The 17,202-nt window shown below is 41.2% G+C and overlaps 2 protein-coding genes across 2 annotated transcripts; both read right to left on the bottom strand.

The window, feature by feature from the left end:
• Positions 1-1,987: 1,987 nt before the first annotated feature.
• LOC309714726 (inositol-trisphosphate 3-kinase A-like) lies at positions 1,988-8,286 on the bottom strand. The gene is made up of 8 exons (XM_082547388.1): positions 8,197-8,286; positions 7,135-8,048; positions 5,856-5,940; positions 5,123-5,336; positions 4,366-4,570; positions 4,172-4,273; positions 3,020-3,091; positions 1,988-2,911 (listed from the first exon to the last, which is right to left on the bottom strand). The coding sequence occupies exons 2-8, from the start codon at positions 7,999-8,001 to the stop codon at positions 2,663-2,665; spliced, it is 1,794 nt and encodes a 597-aa protein (XP_082403514.1). The 5' UTR covers positions 8,002-8,048; positions 8,197-8,286; the 3' UTR covers positions 1,988-2,662.
• A 27-nt stretch (positions 8,287-8,313) lies between these two features.
• On the bottom strand, positions 8,314-15,365 carry LOC309714736 (seipin-like). The gene is made up of 10 exons (XM_082547401.1): positions 15,238-15,365; positions 14,031-14,286; positions 13,876-13,954; positions 13,438-13,581; positions 13,292-13,327; positions 12,607-12,741; positions 12,359-12,456; positions 10,862-10,985; positions 10,692-10,752; positions 8,314-10,594 (listed from the first exon to the last, which is right to left on the bottom strand). Exons 2-10 carry the CDS (start codon positions 14,279-14,281, stop codon positions 10,449-10,451), a joined length of 1,074 nt encoding a protein of 357 aa, XP_082403527.1. The 5' UTR covers positions 14,282-14,286; positions 15,238-15,365; the 3' UTR covers positions 8,314-10,448.
• Between the last annotated feature and the right edge of the window lie 1,837 nt (positions 15,366-17,202).

Genomic DNA, 17,202 nt, shown 5'->3' with positions numbered 1-17,202 from the left:
TAGCATACTTTAAAAAAATATATTTAGGCAAATGTAAAATTTTGTATTTTTATGGCATTTTTTTAAAATAGATATTTGGCTTAAATAGTTTTATTATTAACAAAGTAATTAACTTAATGTAATTCAGGCATCTATTTGTCAATCAAACACAAATTATTATTAGGTTGTTAAACAATAACAAAAGGGGAAAAATTTAATTTTTCTGCTGTATTTCCTGTTGTTAACTAAAAAAAAAATACAAAATTAAGTCATTGTCTTTTTTAACAATAGTCCGTAATAACAGCTCCAAAACATTATTGCAAACTTCTGCATCATAATTTGTGGTCTCTGTTTTAGACTTGTCACATTTTAATGCCAAATGTGTTTTCAATAGATGGAGCCTTTAATTACTAAAACTATACATTTTCATCTTGACAGTCTACAACCACTAAAATGCTAATTATGATGTCTTAATGTTGGGGGAATATTGTCTCTTGGGCCAGATATTTCTATTTTTCTAAACTTTTGAACACAAAAATGTACTTGAATTTAGCTGAAGTACATAAATCTGTTGAAACCCTAACCCTAGCTCTGAGTCGTAACACTTTGCAGAAAAAAGGAATTTAACAAGTAAAGTTAGTCTGATTATTTTGTTATCCTCTGTTTCTCAATGTCAGTGAGAAACAAAAACATATTGTTATAGCCTAGAGTTCAGATCACCGATGATGTGTTAGACCTCACAGGGTTAATAATTGTAATTGTTTTACTGCTTACTTTTCAGTTATTATTATTTGCCTTACTTTAAATTAAACACTCAGCATTATGTTAACAATACTTCAGATTTGCACAAATCATATCTTTCAGTCTTCTTCTTTCGGCTGCTCCCTTTAGGGATTCCCACTGTGGAAATCTGTCTCCATCTCACTCAACCCTTTGCGTCCTCATCTGTCACACCAACCCTCCTCCATTAATATTTTCCTCCTATTTTTTTCCACTATCCCTCCTCTGCACATGTCCAAACCATGTCAGCCCTGCCTCTATAACTTTGTCTCTCTGATGTGCTCATTTCTAATCCTGTCCATCCTTCAGCTCTGCCACCTCTAGCTGCACCTCCTGTATTTTTGTCAGTGCTAGTGTCTCACTCCCATCTTGTAAACCTTCCTTTTCACTCTCACTGTTCTCTTTCTGTCACAAATCACCCCTGATACTCTTCTCCACTCACTCCACGCTGCCTGGACTCTCTCCTCTCTTGTGCCCCATCTGTTGCTTTGGATGGTTGACCCGAGATATTTAAACATCCACCTTCACCACCTCTGTTCCTTGCAGCTTCACTTTTAGATGTGTTTTCACCTCTCCATGCTCTCTTCAGCCTGCCTCCTTCTCTCACTTCAGATCATAATGTGTAAGAGGTCAGGCAGGAGTCTCTGTGGACTCCTGCCTGACCTCATCAGTCCACCTGCCCATCACCACATCAAATAAGAAGGGGCTCAGAGCCGATCCTTCCCCACCTTAAACTCATCCGTCACTTCAGCTGAACACTTCACCACTGCCTCATGCAGTGTAATACATATATGTACATTCTGCACATTCACTACTGCACATTACCCAATGTATATACTATATATATATAATGTTCATCCTCTACCCCCCCCCATTTTTGCACACGTCGAGGAGTGTGTCAGGTTACATTTCACTGTGTGTTATACTTGTATAACTATGTATGTGACAAATAAAGAACCTTGAACCGTGACATATATGCTTTTTGGCTGCACCAATCCAGCTCACTGAAATATTTCACTCAACCTGCTTTTTGCAATGATCGAATGGATTTGACTGCCCTGAGATTTCAGCTGTTAAACTCTCACTGCCATTTAGCATTTTATTTATTTATCTACTTTTTTGCATATCACTTGGATGTCTGCAACTCATTGATCATTTTATATAAGATGATGATAATAGTGACATGGATATATAAAAACCCAACAGAAAGAAGCATTCTTATTTTAATTTTATATATATATATATGTGAGGTTATTTATAGCCTATAAAACTGTGAAAAACATTTCAGCTGCATCATGTGTAAGTAATCTAAATACAAACAATATAATAATACAATACAAACATTGTGGCTGTGTTTTCTTCATTGGTATAGCTTAATCTGTACTTAACCCATGTTTTTTACACATACTGTCTTAAAAAAAAGATAGAGCACGAGGCTGTTCAGTCGATGTGCGCATTATGAGATACCTTAAATGAGCTTATGTTGCAACAAAGGTAAGCTGTTTTAGGTTATGCAGACCAACCACATTAAAACAAACAAGACAGGAGCATTTGTAAACAGATCTCCAGCAGAGTCATTCCCAACCCATGCCTCTTCACTGGGCAAGCCCCTGATCTGTAGATGTTCCTTGGATTGTCCGTCTTTTGCAAATGAGAAAACAAAAAGGTCTTTGTAACATAGTAGTTTTAACTGTCAGAGTATGTACATACCGGATGCACAACCACATATCTATGGATTTTCGGTACACTGAAGTCCCTTTTTCCTCCTCCTTAGCCCCTGAAGACACAATCTCCATTAACAAATCAAGTCTCTTCCAGTGAATGAAACCATTCCGATGTAACACCAGTCGATTTGTCCATCTCATCCACTTACAATTGTGTAACGACTGTCAAAAATGCACATTCACGGGCTTATTTGCTCCTCCTCACAGCTCTCCTCCTGCTGCCAGGAGGCCACACTGATGGCCTGGGCTAAAGATGCGACGAGAGAGGACAGACCGATGAGGTAGCCGTCCTCCCTGCTACCCTCAGACCACGGGACGTTGTGTCGGAGCTCCTGCGAGTCAGGCAGAGGCGTCGTCTTTCCGAAGTCTATCATCCATACACTGGCCTTGCTGTGGTCGTGGACAAAGAGAAGCGAGCTGCCAATCACCTGATCGATTAAAAAACATAAAGGTATTGTAAGAGTGGCTATGATGAATTCATGTGTTTTTTATTTATCGTACAATTGAACAAGATTCATCTCTACATGTAGACTAACCTCATGAGTTCTGAAAAATGGCGAATTCTTTAGTGCGTCACTCAGGGCCAGGAGTCTGGAGTGGTACGCTCTCTGAGAACACACATGGGTGGAAATGTTTAGCAACAGAAAATGGTGAAGCTATGATAACTAAAACAAATGGGATCTATTATGCTTTTCCTTGTTTTCAGTGTTACAACAGTGGATGCTCATCTTAGACATGGCCAAAGCTTTCAGATAACCAGGTCAGTGTATGTGCAGCCAATTGGGCTGTAGGCTGCACTCAGTGTCACTATCCCTGGGTCTCTTCACGGTTCTGAGTTTTTAGAGTTTTAGTTTCATTTTGGGTTTAAGTATGCTTTAGGTTTGAGTTGTTTCTCATTTTGCTTGAGTAACTTTGTGTGCCTGTTTACGAGATTTTCAAGTTTACTTATTTTGCGTTTTGACTTTTTATTAGAGTCCTAGTTCAGCTGGGTCTCCTCGCTGCCCCAAATACCCCTGTGTGACAATTGTTTCTGTCTCCTTGTCCTCGTGTGTTTTCCAAGTTTTATGTTTGTGTATTTTCAGTTATATTTTGGACTTTGTGGGGTTTTTTTTCCTTTTGTGGATTATCTGCCAACATCTTTAATAAACGGATCATTTTTAGCTCATTCCTGCCTGCATTTGGGCCCACATTCGACAAGTCACGATGACACTTTTTCACTCTTATTTGTAAAAGAAAGACAATGCTTTTAATATGGTCACAGCTCTGCCAGAAAATGCAGGTCTGCTTTCTCCAAAAATTAAGAATGAGAGATGTGAATGAGCAGAAAATCCAAAAGTAATTTTACATTTTCTGATCATTTTGTAAAGTGGTTGGTGTTGGATTATTCTTTCAAAATAGTTTGGTCTGGTAAGTGTCTTTAGGTATACACTGCAAGAACTTTGCACTTCTCTACACTTTTCCCTACGACCATGACAGGTCACAGCAGATGTAAGTCCTCACCAGGTTTAGCTCCACTTAGGGTTTCTTTATCCTCACTTTTTCCACTTGCTTGCTCATTAAGGATTGCATTCATTATCAGTTTTGAAGTTGCCAGTTCTGTTTTCTGTTATCAAACAATTTTTTTCTTACTATGACATGATTCCAGTGCGTTTTCTAAAGGAAAAGTTTTACATGTTAGCAGAACTGACCAGAGTGTGCAGCTGGCTCCTGGTGAAGTAAAGCAGTGCCTCAGTGACCTGAGCTAAAGTCTGAATCTTCCTGAAGTCTCGCTGGATGCTACCATCCTCCATCTGACTCACAGAGACAGAAACAGATACTTTATCAGATGGATACTTTTAATAAACATAAACAGTGCAGTTCCTTCCCTGGCCTTCACTCCTACCATAATGCCCTCTATCCTGAAGCCCAGCGTGGACGTAGAACTGATTGAATCCCTCCACTGAAGGTAGCGCCATTTGGTGACTCCCTTCTGTGCATGTTCCTCTGCTGACGGAGCAGAAGGGTCCATTTTCACCATCTTCTGGTACATATCGCTTCGCAGAGGAGCTTTGACACGAGCTTTGACTAATTCATCCTCTTGGTAGGTTCTAGCAAAGAAAATGTAGATATTTAGTTTTGACAAAGGGGTCATTCAAACAAAAACACCAATATCAGACTGGAAATAATGGTGTGATATACCACAGTGAGTGAAATTCAAGGGGAGGTTTAATTCCTGGCCCTGAGCAGAAAGTGTGGTGTTTAGATGCTGAGGTCTCATAAGGTAAGACTCAATTCATTCCTTGTGGACACAAAGACGTATCTGAACCATTCAAAACGACAGTTCCCGTATCCGTCGCTCTTAATGACTATAAGCTCAGGACCAGGTACAAACTGGATGTTCACGTTTTAATGTTTTGTCATTTTTTCGGGATTCGATATAAAAATAACCTTCCATGAGTTAGTCATCATAGCAAGAACATGATATAAACAATTTATTCCCAAATACCCTTTCTATACATTAAAACCAGTGTAGCGTATTATTCATAAAATCTGAAATCTTGACATTTTCTCTCCTAGAAAACTCACTAAGCCCTTCACGTAGCTGAATGTTAATATTCTGCAATCAAGACTTGATGAGTCACATGTGAGGGACGCCTTACCTGACTCCCATCTTGCAGTCCATGATGACGGGCCTCTTCAGGCCACTTAGCAGATCCTCCAGGCGGATATAGCAGAGCTCCCCTCTTGTTACCAAGCCATGATACTGTGGGACAAAGGGTCTCAGCGGGTCTCTCATCAGGCAATCCAGGCAGTTTGCTTCCACTTCACTGTATAGTTTCAGCACCTCACCTCCTTTACTGACCTGGAAGTTACCTGATGACATCAGCAAACATCAAGAAGAGATGAAATTATTGTTCCCATACAATCAATAAGGCAATAAGTGAAGGAAGCAGAGTGATGGGTACTGCCTAAGTTCAGCATAGTAAACTTTTTCAAGACTGACACCTCAGTAAAGGTAATACTGAGCTTCACTGTCTCCTGGTTTTAACCATCCACTGTTCAATGACTAGCCCACGTCCTAATAATCTTTTGAAACACAAACTAAAACAATGACTAAGTCCATGAAGAGCTGACATAATGTGCAGTCACATGGATATTTACATATGAGTCAATGTGAGTTAATGCCGGCAAGCAGTGGTGATGACATACAGTACATCCTATAGTGACTTCAGTTCATATTTACAAGTCAAAAATGTCCTCTTGGAAAGCTTTGCAATCATGTAAACATCAATGTGTTGGACAGCATCATAGCTAGCATCATTTGGAAATGTGTTCACGCTGATTTCTGAAAGCCTGCACGTGTCTGTGTGGAAGAAACTGTAACACACATGCCTTGATGTCCAGCCAGCTGGACCCAGGAGCTCTGCCGGCTCATAGACCAGTGCATCATGGTCAGGAAGGTTTTCCAGGAGCGGCACTGAGGCATAAAAAGAAAAGCATGTTACGTGAGAGGAGCATTCCTGTCTAGTAGTTATCCAACAACTATTATCTCTAAGGCCAGTTCAGGGTGTGGAGAATACCTTCCATTTCTTTGTTAATAGGTAGGTTACCTATGTGTAAAGGACAAAGACAAACACCTGCAGGGAGTTTGGAGTGCCAAATTTACCTACAACAGGAATAGCAGCATGCATGCAAAAAGAAGCAGGGTAAGCCGGTTTGTTAGTGTGAAGGGCTAAACTTGCTTTGTCACAGTAGGAAAAACAGAGATGTCATTAATAAAATTAACAGAAACTGGTTTGTTTTAAGCGGCAAGTACGTGTGTTTTTACGCACGTTTGCTACCGTGAAATGTCAAAACATTCACAGTGAAATCATAGCTATGGACGCACGTTGAACTTTAATTCTCTGTAATTTGGAAATGGTTCATTTGTACATTTCTTTTGACAAAAGCATAAAATGACTACATAAAATTCTTTGATTTCCCACTTCGGGGAGCCATGTAGTCACGTGGCCTTAACAAACTCTGAAAAATGTACTCCAACAAACAGAACATTCCTCAGCAGTTACGATCTACTTTGTATATACACAAAACAGTCTCTAACAGACACAGAGGTAGCCAATGAAAAACCTAAACCCAAAAGCAGCTGAAGCTGAGCCAAGCATGTTCAGTAGTGCACTGTTACAAAATGACAGGCTTGCAGTTTGGAGGAAATGTCTCTATTACATCATATTTAAGCTCTTCCAATCATACACGCTTCCATATTAAACGTTACCATGCTGGTTTAAAATGTTTTGTAGGCCTGCTACAGCCGACTGTCTGCTATTCAGTGTCTGACAATGCAAACACACTGTGTTTAGAGCGTGCTTCCTATCATCCTCCCTCTGTTCGCTCTTTACTCTCATATCTGCAGCAGCAGCAGCAGCCAGGCATGCAAACACCATTCAAATCTGACTTTGTCAAAGTCCTCTTTCAAGCCCATGCAAATCAGTAGGACCACAGGTGCACAGAACAGTTGAGAAACATGGTTTTACTTTACTTCCATGGAAAACCAGAGCAGCCAGACACATGAGCCAATGCTAGTGTATCAGCCAGGACCCCCCTCCCCCCAAAAAATGAGAACATACTTTAAAGCTGCATCTGTGTATAATGTGTTGTTCTCAGATATTCTCACCTTCCTGAATGTCTTCCTCTTTGACCCAGCATCCTCTCCTTCACTGAAGACCTCGTCGCTCTCTGCGGAGGAAAGGTTGAGGGAAGAGGAGGAGGAGGTGGAGGAGTGCAGAAGCTTGGAGAGGATAGGATGTGGGGAGGACCACTGTTGTGTTGTGGACCCCTCTGTCACTCCTGGCAGTTCCTCCTCATCATTCCTTTTTGGGGTCTCCCTGCTGCTCTTTGTATCTCCTTCTACTGCTGAAATAGTCGATCTCCCATCTTCGTCTTCCTCCTCTTCTTTCCTCACTTTCTCAAAGCTGGAGTTTCTACCTCTCCAGTGTTTTCCCTCAGCATTTGCACACCCTTCATCATCATCATCATCATCATCATTAAATTCCTCTTTTTTTTCAGTCTCCTCCACCCTTCTTTTCCCACTCCACCTTCCTCTCTCGCAGCTGTCTGCGTCGACCTCAAAGCTTCCCCCCGACCTCTCCTTCCTCCTAAGTTTCCATTTTGCCTTTAACCAGTCCCTTGGAGATCTTGTAGTCAGCTCTTCGTTTCGTTCTGTGCTTTGAAGTTCTTCTGTTTTGTCTTCCTTCACATTTGTGGCATTTGACTGGCAAGCCATGTCTGAATTGTGCTGATCATCCTCGTCCTCTCCCAGTCCACCTATGCACTGACTATAAGGGGGGAAGCTTTTTGTTGACTGGAGACTGGGTCTGGATCTTAATCTGACCACCCTGCAGCTGCTCGACGGTCTTTCACTGATCAACAGATGTTGATGCGTTTTATCCGATAAGGTGGAAAAGCAGTCATTCTCTACAATTTGCTGATTCTCTATCTCCATCTTTATCCCCTCTGTGTGGTTGTCATCTGTAGTGTCCATCTTTGTGTCGGATGTGAGCCCAACATGTGCTTGTACAACAGCAAAATCTTTACAACAGATGCACAGTTTTGAACACGTTTGAGGAAAAGCATTCAAAGAGTCTAAAAATCACTAGAACGACAACATTTTTTTAAAATGACAGAAATTGAAAAAAAAGAAGAAGCAGCATTAAATGCTCACGTGTATCTAACTTACCTAACCCGTGTCCTCCACCTGCAAGTTTTCAGTTACACAAAGCTGTGTGCCTGTCAGTGAGCCACATCCCGTTCTCATTCTCTCTGCTGGTGCCAAATTTTGCATGCAGTGACGCTGTTAAGTTTCCAGAGCTTTATTCAGGGACAGCTGCTGGAATTTGGCCAAGAGTGCCACTGGCAAGAGGACATCCAGGAATACGGTGTCCTCCCTCCAATAATGAATGTGTTTTACAGTGTTTTACTTAAATAGTTACACAGCATTCGAGTGAATAAATGCAAAAAAAGTGTTATTTGTGTAATAAGAAAAAGATGCAAATTTTGCTTTGTTGTTTTTCAGAATTTCTTTTCATCATACAACAAAAGAAACAGCTCCACAGTCCAACATTTCACAGCTTAATGAAAACAGAAATTCTAGACAGTTATTATGTAGAATAGATTTCATGTATATTGTTATAAGTACATATTACTTTGAAATAAACCCATTGACTACTTTGTTAGGAAAGCCTCAACTGCTCATTTTCACAATTATCTAATCAGCCAATCACATAGCAACAACTCAGTGCATTTATGCATGGTAAGGGATGGTCAACATAACCTGCTGAAGTTCACACACTGGTAATTTCTGCTTCAGACTTGCTTAAAATGCCACACCCTATAGAGCATTGTTGCTGACCATATTGACCCATTTGTGACCATAGTATACCCATCTTCTGATCATTGCTTCCAGCAGGATAGCGCGCCGTATCACAAAGATCACATAATCTTAAAATAGTTTCTTGGACATAACAATGAATTCACTGTACTCAAATGGCCTCCACAGTGACTAAACCTCAATCCAATTAAGTATATTTGGGATGTGCTGGAGCGGGAGATTTACAACTGTGTGATGCTAGCATGTCAATAAAGCACAAAATCTCAGAAGGATGTGTACGATATCTCGTTGGATTAAAGCAGCTCTGAAAAGAGATCCAATCTGGAACTAGCAAAGTGTAACCAATAAACTTTCCAATAAGTGCGTGTTGATGGATGTAATTGTCCCAAGCTAAGGAGACACGGTGTGGCTTTTTTTTTTTTGCAACTATTGCTTAAAAAACTTGCAGTGGGGTAACCGTTTGGCTCACTGTGTTGAGCAGACAACCAATATTCTGAAAGGCTACTGCAGGAGCTGGGGTTTGAGTCTGTCTTGGGCCATTTCTGGCCCCCAGCTTCGTGCTGCTGATGTTTCTGCTGTTTTATGTGTGGATGTTCTGTTTTAAACGTATTTGTCTTCATACTCAGTTGTCCGCTGGAGTTTCCCCACATTGTTTCGATTCTGGTTAGAGCCAGTTCAGGCTGTTATGTGAAAGGAGTAGCAAACACCAGTGTATAAAAGCATCACTGATTTTGATTTTCGCATTAAATAGTCCTCATTTCTTAGAACAAGAATGCTCAGTTTGAAAAAAAAGGTCGTTTTTTTTTAATGGTAATGCTTCATGCAGTCAACCAGCTAAATGAATTACTTGTATTTAAAACCCCTCCCAAAACCAAAAGCAGCTTTCAGCTGATGTATTTGGAAAAGATTTTATCTAAGTGTAAATTAACATAGAAATCTTGGATTAATATGCCACTGAAACACAGAAGTGTGTTTCAGTGGCATGGGAAGTTACCTACACAGCTGTGTAGGTAACTTCTTTTTCTTCTTTCAGCCACGTTCAGTTTCTACCTTTGGAGGTTGCCTCAGGGCGTCATCTGCCTCCACCTCAAACTATCCCTCTGCATGCACCCATTCACTACATCCATAAACCTCCTCCTAGATCTTTCTCTTTTCTTCCTGCTTGGCACCTCCATCTTTGTCCAGTATATCCACTATTCCTCCTCTGCACATCTCCAAACCATCCCGACCCCTCTTACTTTGTCTCCAGACTTTGTCTGTATGATTAGTGTTAACCAGCAACTACAACATTTATGATCATTGTAATTATGTTTTATTTTATATCAGAGCAAATGTCTTTTTGTTTTGATTATAAAGACATTTGCAAGTGACTTATTTGTGGTGCCTATAAATACTCAAACAAATAAAACCATATATATTTTTTTCAGTCTAACATATTCCCATGAAATGTTTTTCTCATAATGACAGGGTTTCTTTGCGGCTTTTATGTAAAATTGATTTTCTTCATCATTTTCAACCAGATATTGGCCTTAAATATTCATCTTTACATCACATTATCATGGTTGTTCTCTGCACATTTTCCTCCTCCTTTATCAGTTGCCTCAGGCTGCTTCTGTTTCGTTTATTTCTCCCTGACCAATTGTATCTCTGTTTTGCTGCTCTGTGCCATTTCCAACGTGAAAATGTGGTTCCTCCTGTCTCACGTCTGTGGGGTTTTGATGGAAGGGACCCAGCATTTCTGCAGTGCCTGTCAAAGAATTTGTTCCAGCAGTCAAACACAGTAAATCACACTCTTGAACTGATCCAGTTAGTTTAAACATGCATGAACATAAATAATAATGTACCTGCAGGGACAGCTCTTTCCTCCCCTTGCTGGTTGTTCTCCTCTGTCCAATTCATTCTGAACTGTAGGCAACAAGGAACTCAGTGACAGGTAAGCATGACCAGGAAGGAAAAATCTGATAATTCAAGTTTAGAGCCCTGTCTGTTTGCAGTCATGGGTCTCTCTTCTCACCCGCTGTGGTTTCACTTGAAACAGCAGCCTCATGTAGCTGAAGATGAAGATGAAACTGAGGAAGATGAAGTTGCTGGAGACGCCCACAATGGCTGATATGATGGGGAAGTAGTACAGCAAGTATCTGGTGAGGCAACAGGTAAATATTATATAAATCTCAGGAAAAAGTGTCCTGAATGTGTAGTGCAGACTAAACAAAGACCAAAACACAAAAAGCAACAGAAAAACGTCTCTTTACAGAAGCATAAACTGGGAATAAATACTAGGGAAATGTAGCACAGGACCTGGGATATGTTAGGGGGAAGTGAACTGAGGCTCTGACAAGGACAATGAGGAAGACAGCAACTACATAGGAAGCAACAACTCAAAGCAACAAACAAGGAACACAAACTCCCAAAATAAGATAACTACATGGGGAAAATGCAGACACATAAATATGAGGGACAACGAAGAGTGAAATGATGAAGCTACTTAGAAACTAGGAACAAAACTAAATACAAGAATACATGAAGTGAATATAAACATCAAACAAACCGGGGATCACAAAGAAGAAATAAATCAATACAACTTCAAAACTTCAAAGGTCCAAGAAACTCTGGGTAACCTGAGCCAGAACCATGACAAAAAGTACTCAAACTGTCTGCCAGAGACACCCCTCAAAGACTTAGCAGTAATGCATCTCAAAGTCTGCATGTCTCTGAGTGTGGTCACTGAGACTGGGCCAAAGTCTACACAGTGTCGGGACCTGGGGTCATTGAGTTTGGCAGCTGATTAACAAAGATGAGGATCACTGCTACCTGAATTCAAGTTTTTCAGAGCCACTTCTGAGAAACGTGTGTCCCTTTCACGTCCACATCATATTTCTATTCTATTTATTGTGGCGTTATTGAGCTGAATGTAAGTTCTGCTTCATTCCTCATAAACCACGAGTGAAAGCAGAGCCACTGGTGCCTTGGCTTATCATTGTTATATCTCTGTCAAGTAACCAACCCATGATTTTGAGGAAGATCTCACAAAATGCCATATTCTGACAGTTGGTCACAGAAAAAAAATAAAAAATTTATATTCCATAAATAATCAAACGTGTATTTAATGAGCCATTCAAAATTTTGCCTTCATACTACAAACATTTTCCTGGAAGAAGCCCTCGAGGTACATATGAATGGATCGAAAACTTCTTTTGGGTAAACTTTATTCCCACGCAGTATTTCTGGTCGAAACCAATCGCAGCACATGAAAGCTCTCCTTTTTGCCTACATTTCAGTTCCAGGGTAATCTGGTATGATTCCTTCTGGTCGAAGCAATTTTCTAAAATAGTGACATTTTATCATTTGTGCTCCATATGATTGTTTGGATACATCACAGTCATCAAATAGCTTTAGACTGTGAAGAGAACCCTGCAATCTGAGTACACAGAGGGGCCTGGAGGAGGTTTAAACGTTACAACACGTTCTTCTTTTTTCAAGCAAATGTGTGCATTATGTGGGTAATTCTCACCTTATGCCAGTGAAATGAGCATGAATGTAGAGGTCAGATGAATATATCTGCACCTTGCTGGACATGATCTCGATGACAGCCGTGACTGAGGGAGCATACTGAACAGAGAGGGAAAATAAACTTGTTAATTAGGTGTCAGTTAAATATTGACCTGCTGTTTCCGTATTAACATGTGTTCCCCTGTATCCCTGTCCTGCTTATTGCTCCCTACTCCCTTTTTATCTAACATCTATATATGCAGGACTCACTGGGTTGTCTGTGAAGTCTGAGAAGAGCTCCACCTCCAGCACTTGTTTCTGCTCGGCTGCTCCAGTCAAAAAGGCCGGGAGGAACAGCAGCGTTCCCAGCGTCCTCAGCAGGTCTGAGCGGTATCGCAGTATGCTCTGACCACAACAGCACAGCACAATATCTTTCACTTACAGTGCACATATTATTATCCAGACTCTGGGATGAATTCATTTTGCTCTTTTGTTACAAATGTGCAAGTCGGTGCAAAAGGTCTTTAGTGATGAAATTTAAAGAAAGGATTACAGATGCAGGCTCAGACGCTCATGAGTTTATACTACACCCATGAACCAATAGGCTGTTCATGGTGGTTGTGGATTCACTTACCAGGGTTTTTGTAAATTAGACACATGCATCTAAAAAGTATGGAGATGTGTAAACAATTAAAACAAAACTCATATAATTTATTTCTGCTAAATTTAAAAAAAAATGCTTTAGAGTTTGAGTATCGGTGCTGAATCAAACAGTCCATGTCACATATTCATCTTGTATTTCTAAGCTATCATGTCACATCTCTGTCCTGTCATCTCATTAACTTTAGCACTGGGGTGACCTGACACAGTGGAAGACCTGCCATAAGCAGCTCTAATCTGGCTCTGAGCAGGCTGTGTGATTAAAAGGGTTAGCATGCATCAGCACTGTACTCACAAAGCGAGAGCTGGAGGCAGACAGCTGATGTTTTCCCTGGGAAACACACAGCAGTGCAGCAGTGAATCACTGGAGTAGCTGTTAAAAGTACACTATTTGATTGCATGTAGACGCGCTGGTGCTGAGTGAGTATGAGTGCAGCTTACAGAGCGAGCAGAGGAGGCCACTTGCTCTCCATCCTGAGAGAAACAGGTTGTTTTAATCATAAACATCCCCAGCTCCCGATTGGTTGGGGAATCCGGCATCTCCAGCTGCAAAGACATCCGATAGGGCTGGCCGAATGTCAGCACCTCGATATATATTACAAAAAACATATGAGTATTCTTGGAATGCATATAAATATATACATATATATAATATGAATGAATGTCTATAGGGGAACAATTATGCTTATTTCCAGCCATATATTTTTATTTTTAGAGTCTACTAGTGAGGCTTTGCATGATTCACTGTTTAAAATTAATTTACTGTCTGAAACAAGCCCTTTTTTGTTCCTCCGCACTCCGCTCCCCATTAAGGACCACTTTCTTCCTCTAAAGAAAAGCCTAATAAGTCCCCTGCATGGAGTAAACTGATGAACTTACATGTTTTTTATTTCTGATCAGAGAGATGTTGGCCATAGGGTAAGAGCACAAAAACGAAGCTGGAGATTCACAGTCTGTCCTGGAGATTAAAACATGAATAAATGAGAAAGAATGGACCACAAAAACAGAAGCTGGATGGGACTTGACATACACACCTGTAGTAGTAGTTCACAGGTGCAGAAAAAGTCGCCTGGGGCATGTAAGAGTAGTAGAAAGTCCCGTACAGAAATGCAGCGATCCACAGGAGGAGGAAGACAAATGAGAACACAATTGAGAGCTGTACGAGTCTCTGCCGGGCCCGTGACATCGCAACGAATACAGCGTACTGGAGCTTCACCAGCGCCCAACCAATAAGGACTGATGGTTCTGCATCATCTTGTGAGTGCAAGTTGCTTTGTCGCTCCATTAAATCTAAAAACCAAACAAGCAGTGAAGGTTAATAAAACACATCGATAAAGGTTATTTTATGGAAATAAGGACTCATATGGACTCAGCTAAAGCAGGTTAAGATCCACATTTGTGAGTCTGAAAATGTTTCAGTGTTATCTAAGACGTCATCTGCTTCACATTTTCCTGAAATACAGACACACTGAGCATTTGATTCACTCCCAGACCCTCAGTGTGGCTGATGATGTTATGATGTTTCGGCACAAGCCTTCACATTCATGTTACCGAGATCTGCAAAACCACTGAGTCCAATCACAGTCACATGCAGAGTTCTTTCATATCAGATGACTTCAAACTGTGTCAGCAGTCAACTGCCAGACTGATAATATTCAGCGGTGAATCAAAGTCTGATGGTACTTTTCTGTGTTCATAATGTCATCAGTTTTGATAAGATCTCCAAAACCACTGACTGAAATGCAGCCCAAACCATGATAGAGCCTCCACTGTGATTTACAGATGGCTGTACACACAGTTCTTGTGTAATTTGGCATTCCTCAGCATGTTCCCAATATTTCCCTTCCTTAAGAATGGCTTTTTCTCTCAGATCCACTGTAGTTTTATTTTTTAGGAATGACATTTCTTCTTTTGTCCTCCACTTGTCCAGTTTCCTCAAATTTTTAAGGAGACACTGCACACCATGATGAGATATGGCAGGCTTTTAGCTAACAGCTCTTTGAAAACCCCTTTGTTGTTGCAAAAAAAAAAATGTCTATGGAACTGTTATTTTTGACATTTTTATAGATGATAAATATAAATGAGGGGTAGCTCAAGAATTTTACACAACACTGTAAATCATAAAAGAAGAAGGGAGTTGAGACTTTCTCTTCACGTGAATCCTGATAAAGCATTCAAGAAAAAAGTAGGATCCCATACAACATGCCTGCAACAGTTATCTGTCCTGCTGTAAAAACTCACCTCTTGCTTGCGCTGGCTAATTGTGAGCAGCTGGGAAACGTCTTCTTCTTCCCCTGAAGTCCCCTCAGTGGAGGCTTGACACAGATTTTATGCAATATGAGCAAAACTCCCCCAGGAAACTTCTCCTTAGTGGCTCTCGGACTCACATTGGACAGGATTTAGTCCATCCCACACTAAGACAGATGCTGCTGCCAACTGTAGCAGAGTTCTCAGAACTGAGCAAGACTGAAGTAACACTGCGACACACGTCATCAAAATACTCCGAATGTGCGAGACATTTCAAAATGTACTATGACATGTGAGATTATTTAGTGATGGTGCTTGAAATAATGCCTACAATATCACATATTCAGTGTTTGAATCCATAGCGTAACAAATGCTAACTCATGATCTAATGCTGCATGAGGTCTAATATTCTGAACTGTGTATTGGTTTTATGTCCAGCAGAAACTGATAATCATATCAAACTGTTTGCTGAACTGATCATTTATTGTTGATCTATTTTGTTTTATCTCGTGGTCCATCGTCCCCAGGGGTTTTTTGTTTCAGTTTTGTGTTCTGCTTCATGTCTTTTTTAATAGCATTATTACTGGTAGTGATAATAGTCTCCCCAGTGTTTCTATCTGTATCATCCTCTGTCTATTTTCTGTTTTAATGCTTTGTTCCCCCTTTTGTTCCTTTGCCTCTGATATCCAGTTATGTGTTAGTATTCATGTTTCCAACAGCCTCCTTATCAGTTTGTATTAGTTTTATTTGTATTTGTATTAGTTTTATTTCACATCTTGTTCCTCTCCTGTTAGGAACGTTCAGAGAGCTACACTCCTGTCTTCCAATTTATCTGTTAGTTCATTTCAACACTGTTTTGTGTTGTCTTGTTTTTGTCTGTTATTTTAATATATATATATGAACAACATGGTTCACGCCTACTGGCTAAAGAAGCTGACTGCACTCCACGAGCGTCTGGCAGCACAAATGAGCCAGCTGCTAGTTAACAGGGGACACCCGGAATGGCTAACCAAAGGTCGGACGGTCCTGATCCCCAAGGACCCCAAGAAGGGACCGGTCCCCTCCAACTACCGACCAATAACCTGCCTCAGTACTACATGGAAGCTCCTGTCAGGCATCATATCGGCTAAGATGAACAGGCACATGGGTCAATACATGAGCGGGACACAGAAAGGAATTAGCAAGAATGCCAGAGGCGCAAAACACCAGCTACTGGTAGACAGAACAGTCAGCCGAGACTGCAAGACCAGACTGACCATGGATGGAGGGTTTCACCCCAAGTCCAGCACCCTGAGGCTGTACGCTAAGCAGAAGGAAGGGGGCTGGGGACTGGTGAGTGTCAGCACCACAGTCCAGGATGAGACAACGTACATCCAAGAATACATTGGGAAGATGGCCCCAACTGACCGAGTGCTCAGTGAATACCTCAGGCAGCAGAAACCCAAGAAAGAGGAGGGAGACGAGGAACCATCATGGAAGGACAGGCCCCTGCACGGTATGTACCACCGGCAGATAGAGGAGGTGGCTGATATCCAGAAATCCTACCAGTGGCTGGACAAAGCTGGACTGAAAGACAGCACAGAGGCACTAATCATGGCAGCACAAGAACAAGCTCTGAGTACAAGATCCATAGAGGCTGGGGTCTATCACACCAGGCAAGACCCCAGGTGCAGGCTGTGTAAAGATGCCCCAGAGACAATCCAGCACATAACAGCAGGGTGCAAGATGCTAGCAGGCAAGGCATACATGGAACGCCATAACCAAGTGGCCGGCATAGTGTACAGGAACATCTGTGCCGAGTATAACCTGGAAGTCCCGAGGTCAAAATGGGAGATGCCCCCAAGGGTGGTGGAGAATGACCGAGCTAAGATCCTGTGGGACTTCCAGATACAGACGGACAAAATGGTGGTGGCTAACCAACCGGACATAGTGGTGGTAGACAAACAGAAGAAGACGGCC

This window comes from Aulonocara stuartgranti (genome assembly GCF_965226115.1).
Source record: "Aulonocara stuartgranti genome assembly, chromosome: 2".
NCBI lineage: Eukaryota > Metazoa > Chordata > Actinopteri > Cichliformes > Cichlidae > Aulonocara > Aulonocara stuartgranti.
The sequence above is the reverse complement of the archived record's forward strand: the minus strand, read 5'-3'. Positions and strand labels throughout refer to the sequence as shown.

Bases quoted from the DNA above. Each gene is read 5' to 3' on its own strand.
- LOC309714726 (XM_082547388.1), bottom strand. From the start codon at position 8,001: ATGGACACTACAGATGACAACCACACAGAGGGGATAAAGATGGAGATA. The intron at 5,941-7,134 runs GTGAGAATATCT...TTTATGCCTCAG, and splicing joins AGAGGAAGACATTCAGGAAG to TGCCGCTCCTGGAAAACCTT. The intron at 2,912-3,019 runs GTTAGTCTACAT...TTAATCGATCAG, and splicing joins CATTTTTCAGAACTCATGAG to GTGATTGGCAGCTCGCTTCT.
- LOC309714736 (XM_082547401.1), bottom strand. From the start codon at position 14,281: ATGGAGCGACAAAGCAACTTGCACTCACAAGATGATGCAGAACCATCA. The intron at 13,328-13,437 runs GTAAGCTGCACT...TGTGTTTCCCAG, and splicing joins TGGCCTCCTCTGCTCGCTCT to GGAAAACATCAGCTGTCTGC. The intron at 12,742-13,291 runs GTGAGTACAGTG...TGTTGTGGTCAG, and splicing joins CTGCCTCCAGCTCTCGCTTT to AGCATACTGCGATACCGCTC.